We start from the raw sequence: 6,000 nt of genomic DNA, 5'->3' as shown, positions 1-6,000 counted from the left end.
GGGAATCTTAGAGCTTCTTATTTCTGCTCTCAGTGCATCAGGTTGAACATGTCAGTCAAATAATCACTTTCTGACATCAAGAACAATGTTAAATTTTAACCATAAATTGGTAATTCTTTTTGATAATTACGCCATTTACAGAGATCTCGTGTGAGATTCAGAGAATGCCGTGAAGAAAAGAATCAGTAGTGTAGACTAGTAGTAGACTAAACAAAACAATGGCATGTTAATAATAAATATTGAATAAATCCTTTACATTTTGAATGTCACGGCTGAATCTGCGATATTAAAACTAGTCACACATCCCCAGAAGAGGACAAGGAAACACACATTACAAAAGGAATTAGCCTTTTTAATCTTACATTGCATTGAAAATTTACATAATAGATTCATACATTTTACAAATAATTTTTCCATAAAAATATATTTCTTTACAAAAAAAACTTTTTTTTTTTTTTTTTTTTTTTTTTTCCTCTTTTTTATAACTATTCTTAATGCATTAACATAGAGGAAGTCCCCATCTGTACTGCAAATATTTATGTTCTTTATTCGAAAGAGTTCCTTGATTGTTTGGGTGTCTTCTTTTATTGCAGTCTGTTTCGGAAAAGAAAAGGGGACTGATCAGCTCGTGGTTACAAACTCTTGAGCAGGAGTTCTGGGGCAGGTCGAAGCATGTCCAAATATTTTTGGATACACTAATTTCAGTTTGTAGAAAATAGACTGAAAGACGAAAGACAGAACAATGAGAAGTAGGGAAAGCAGCAGACCTGGCTCATGTGTTTTTCTTTTGGTAGGCACTGTGTAAAAACCAGCCATGTTAGAAAATACACCAATTTTATAAGCTACAATGGTAAGAAGCTCTGGAAGTGTACAGTGAATATGAGGTGCAATGCTGCAGAAATCCCTGTGCCTGATGCTGAGCAATAAAAAAAATGAATGCTCCAAAGATCACAGATTGACTAGTTAGATTTGGGGACTTTTGGACAGTCATGTCAGAATCAGCTCCCTGAAGTCTGCAGCTTTCTGAACAGCTTTATTTGAATGTAATGTTGAAATCTTTCGTGTCACTAGTATGGCCAGTTGGTCAGAGATAATGTGATGAGAGGTACAGTACGTTAGAAGGCACTGGAATGAATCTCACAGCTTGAGGGCCTGGAAGCACGGAACTGAGGTAGTCTGACCCTGCAAGGCTTAAACATAAAAACTATGGCACTATAAATACCCTACTACACTCAAATTGAGATACAATGCAGCCATTCCTTTTCTACACGGATAAAAAGAACTATTAGAGAAATGACATCACTGTTGGAATAATGACAAAGTTGTTATGACTTTACTACAAAATGTATTTAAACCAAGTTGGTGGAGCAGAATTTAAAAAAATTTATTATTTACCCAAGCCATAATGAAATCAAGTGGCACTTTATGAATATTTCTGTCATATTAATGTCAGACTGAATCAGAACTGTGCTCCTCGGCCCATTTGGACTTGATAAACATGTCACACTGCTGCCACAATACACATTTACCACATGCATGCTAATTAATGTTGATGTAAATCTAAGTTTGTATAAAAATCTAGGTACAAATGCCAAGTGCATTTCAATTTTATACAAATGGAATACCAACAGCTGCAATCATACAAAAGAGACGATGCGAATGAGCAAACAATCAAACTCTAGGTACATTTTGCTGAAATGTGATGGAGCGCACAATGACACTTTCCCACTGAAAGAGCAACCAAGACAGCAAACTCATCACATCATCTGCAGACTTCAGGCCCAAAAAACTGACATTTGTCCGAGAGGTCATGGTGTTGTCAACCAACACAGAAAACTGAACTGAGAAACAAGTTTGGAAAAAAAAAAACCAGGAGGTTAAAAAAAAAAGCCAGAGCTCCCCAGTTAAAATGTCAGCCTTTGACACGTTTGCTTTTTCATTGTAACACATCACAGCCCACCTCAAGATCCAAACAATGATACAAATGTACAATGAGAACTAAGAGCTAAGGGGAATGCTCATTAAACAACTGAGAAAAAAAAACTATATATCATTTTCACCAAAGAATTAACCAACGCATATTTATTTCCTTCAATACAAACAGCACACTTTATCATTTCTTTATAAACTTTCAGCAAATGCTTTTACCCTTTTAACCTTCAGTGTCTTCCATGTGGAACACAGCAGAAAAAATATAGATGGTGGCTGATCCTTGTATATACGCAATTGGATTTACAGATCCCTTTTCCTTAAAAAAAGACCCAGTTGAGTGTGAAGAAGCACTCACAGAGTGCAAACGGAATAGCAGTAGAACTCTCCACACATTTTGCTGTGAAGACTGAAGATTTTTTAGGTTTTTAAGGGGCAGACTAGAAAAAAAAAACTATAATCGGTATATCCATCATTATATTCCATGTCCTTTGTAGATGCACATGGTCAAATCACAGTTCCTGAAGAGTGTGCTTTAAATATCACAGGAAGGGTAACAGTGCATCTGCTGGACGTTCTGTCAGTCTCAGTGAGATTCATCCCTGCCTGGGAAATCATTATATCCAGTGGATTTTTTTTCTTCTAAAAAATGATAAAAGCTTGGGAAAAAACAAAAACATTATTGTGTTATTGTGTCCGGTGGTCCTCATTATACCATTGTGCAGACTGTGTTTAGATTGGGGTCGAAACGGACGGCTTTGCCCTCCACTGACTTTGCGTTTGTGTTGTACATGGGATTCTCGAAGGCAGCCTGCCCATTGTTGTTCTCGTGCACTGAACAACCTGTGTACTGAGTTTTGGGGGTAGTCCTTTAAAAATACAATAAAAGACGCAGACAGAAAAATTAATGGCAGACAGTAAAAAGTGGAAGCCTAATCATAAAAACACTAAATTGCACTAAATCTATCAATTATATTTAAGCATAGATCAAGCACTTTTTTTTTATATATGTATAAGCTACTACTAAAATCACTGTATTCAATTATACATAACAGGGACACATGACTTTTCCAGCTGTATGTGGTTCTTCCCCAACTGGTTACCACAAAGTTGGAGGCACACAAATGTATATGATGTCTTTGAATAGGTTAGCAAATAAAACTTCCCTTTACTTAAACTAAACTTTCTTTCGGCTTCTCCCATCCGTATTCATGATCTGCATGTTCGATTTGTCACATGTTTTTATGCTGGATGCCATTCCTAACGCAACCCTCCCCAATTATCCGGGCTTGGGACCAGCACTAAGAGTGCACTGGCTTGTGCAACCCTAATGGCTGGGGTTGGTTTCCTGGCCGGGAATCAAACCTGGGCCGCAGCGGTGAGAGCGCCACATCCTAACCACTAAACCATGCTTAAAGAGCTTGAGTGGATGCTATACAGCTCAGACCTCAACCATATTGAACCCTTTGGGATGAAATGGAATGCTGACGGCACCCCATGCCTCCTTATTTTACATCACTACTAGATCTTAGTAACATCCTTCTAGCTGAATGCACACAAATCTCCATAACCACACTTCAGAATATGTGGAGGCTATTAGAACAGCAAAGGACAGAGGACAAGATATAGAATAGGATGTTAATAAACACATACGAATCTTGAAGTCATGTGTCCACAAACCTTTCCCCACATAGTTTATATGGACAATATTCATGTGCTTTGCTTTTTTCATTACTTTTCCACTATCAACCCAAAAAGACAACTTGATCTAAAAGTTGCACCTAAAAAAGCTTCCTGCTTACAGCAGTCATTCTGTAGATGACTGTAAATGCTAATTTCTCTGCACACTCACCTCTGCTTGTAGAGGTAAAATCCAAAGCCTGCAAAAATCAGGGCAAAAAAAGGCACAAGGATTGCTATGGCCACAGAGCTACTGTTTGTACCATGCGGTGGATTTGACAAGTTATTACTTTCCGACATGTTCAAACCTGTGGGAGGCGAAAATAGAAAAATAGGATCAAAACACTCTCATAGCTTTCCTCACACAATAAAACTCAGAACAATACTTTGCCAGCAAGCTGAGAGATTAGGAGGGAGGACTGTTCTGTTGTTGTTGCGAGTAACTCTTTTCTCCAAACAGCAACTTTGCAATGAGAGGAGAAAAGCTTGTGCATTCTCTAGTGCTCTGACCTAATTATTATGAACCTTCAGGGTGTTTAGTTGCAAAAAGACCACACAGGCAAATTTAGGTTTTGAGTTACTTGTATAAGGTAAATACTAACCTTAAAATAGGACAGGATATCTAACATTGGTAAAGGTCCAGGTAAATCCTTTCATTACAAAGATCCAAATAAGCAACTAATGTTACAAAATTGTGCCAATGGTTACTGTTTAACATTAAACTAATAGTGATTAGTGATTATAACCACTATGGTCTCATGGAGAACAAATACCTAGTTCTCTTTCTCAGTCATCACCTTTAAACAACGTTTTCATTGTTAACATAAAAAGCGATACTGTACCTTCAGTTTTGCCAACAGGCCAGAAACGGTAAACAAAAATAAAAATCTATAAAAATCTTTAAAAAAAAAAAACCCAATGATTTTTTTCATTTGACCTCATGTTAGCATTTATTTAAATAATTTACATGTATTTATGTCACTTGAATTGCTAAACTGGCCATTATTTCACACATTATGTACTCTGCTAAAATATATTTTAAAGCCCTTGGTGCACTGAAGAACTGTTGCACAGTAAAGAAATAGTAATAGTAAGACAGCATGTTCTAAGGTACACCTATCTAAGATTCTCGCCTGAGTGTTGCAGGGTGCAAACGGCAGAACTGTGACTAAGTAAGCAAAACAAATCATAACATTTATCAGTCCAATCATATTCAATCTTTCTTTTGTTCTTTTTTAAAGCTGTCATTAAAACAATGCTAATTACCCTGAAGCACCTCTTAGCCGCAACACTCAGAGAAACGAGTGATCATCTCATCAGCGAGTGTTTAGAGTGCACGCTAAACTTATAAATGTGAGAATGTAGACTAACATGCCAAAAGCAATCATTTAGAACCGAGAAGTTGCAGTGTTATTAATTACAACAGATTGCCCCAAAATATAATTTATATTTCATAATATTAAAGAGATTACAATTTTGGAAATAGTAAAAAATATAAACATAATACATTACCCAGCCTTTGTAAGCCAAACTGGCCATAGTCTTTACCCTGTATAAAGCCTTGAAAGACATAGGTGGCACCATCAGGTTCTGGAGATACCTATGTGTAGAATGGAAAAAGACAGTTTTGATCAAAAATGGAATCTGGAGCTAAATTCTTCAATATATTTATGGTTAAAAATTCAGGTGGTTTCCAATATGTAATTTCCAAAATCTGCTCTTACAAAACCATCTAGAGACCACTGTTCTTCCTTCATCCTGGTTAGTGTAGTGGTAGAGGACGATTGCACATCATAGACAAGCAGCATCAACCTCGCTTCCTGGCTCTTATAGACGCCTGTATCCAGAGGCAGAGAAGAATCAGCCATCTACACACTGCCAAACACTGCAGCTGCAGTTTTATTACCACATCTGGCTGCTTCTCCTTTGGCAGGTACTATCCACGATGTTATAACCCTACTATAGCAATAAAGGCCATACTGCAAATGGCAAACTGACTCACATGCACCTGTTTAATAGTGCTCCTTATATCTACTGCAATAATAAAAAAATCATTGCATACCATTGCTCCTTAAAACATGACTGAGTTAATGCTAATATTACATTCTATGAAATTCAGCATGGCCACAGTATGACTATTTGGATTCAAGACTTTTTATGTACGAGTATTGGTCCATGTAATTACTGCTAACAGGGTGGGCAGTTTCAGTCTGAAAATGTCTGTGATTGATTAAAGTATGCAAAGGATGTCAGAGTTGACTACGTGACGACGGTCTCAAAGATGGAAATCAGAAAGGTGAGGGAGACAGATCACGTTTAATGATGGCAGAAAATGTCAAAGTTCTCTCAAATAGCATGAATATTTCATTTGAACACAGCAGAGGAAGTAGG

The 6,000-nt window shown here is 37.1% G+C and overlaps 1 protein-coding gene across 2 annotated transcripts in view; it reads right to left on the bottom strand.

Moving 5' to 3' along the window:
• Window positions 1-331: 331 nt before the first annotated feature.
• The window catches only part of csmd3b (CUB and Sushi multiple domains 3b), a 399,549-nt gene continuing 393,880 nt past the window's right edge, over window positions 332-6,000 (bottom strand). For both annotated transcript variants that reach the window (XM_083523961.1, XM_083523962.1), the window contains exons 67-70: window positions 5,334-5,446; window positions 5,122-5,209; window positions 3,782-3,917; window positions 332-2,798 (exon numbers count right to left, since the gene is read on the bottom strand). In XM_083523961.1, coding sequence (XP_083380087.1) covers window positions 2,639-2,798; window positions 3,782-3,917; window positions 5,122-5,209; window positions 5,334-5,446 — 497 coding nt within the window. In that variant the 3' untranslated portion in view covers window positions 332-2,638. The remainder of the gene's footprint in view (window positions 2,799-3,781; window positions 3,918-5,121; window positions 5,210-5,333; window positions 5,447-6,000) is intronic.

This window comes from Silurus aristotelis, assembly GCF_946808225.1.
Source record: "Silurus aristotelis genome assembly, chromosome: 21".
In the NCBI taxonomy this organism is placed as follows: Eukaryota; Metazoa; Chordata; class Actinopteri; order Siluriformes; family Siluridae; genus Silurus; species Silurus aristotelis.
Note: the sequence above shows the minus strand (reverse complement) of the source record. Positions and strands in the feature narration are given on the sequence as shown.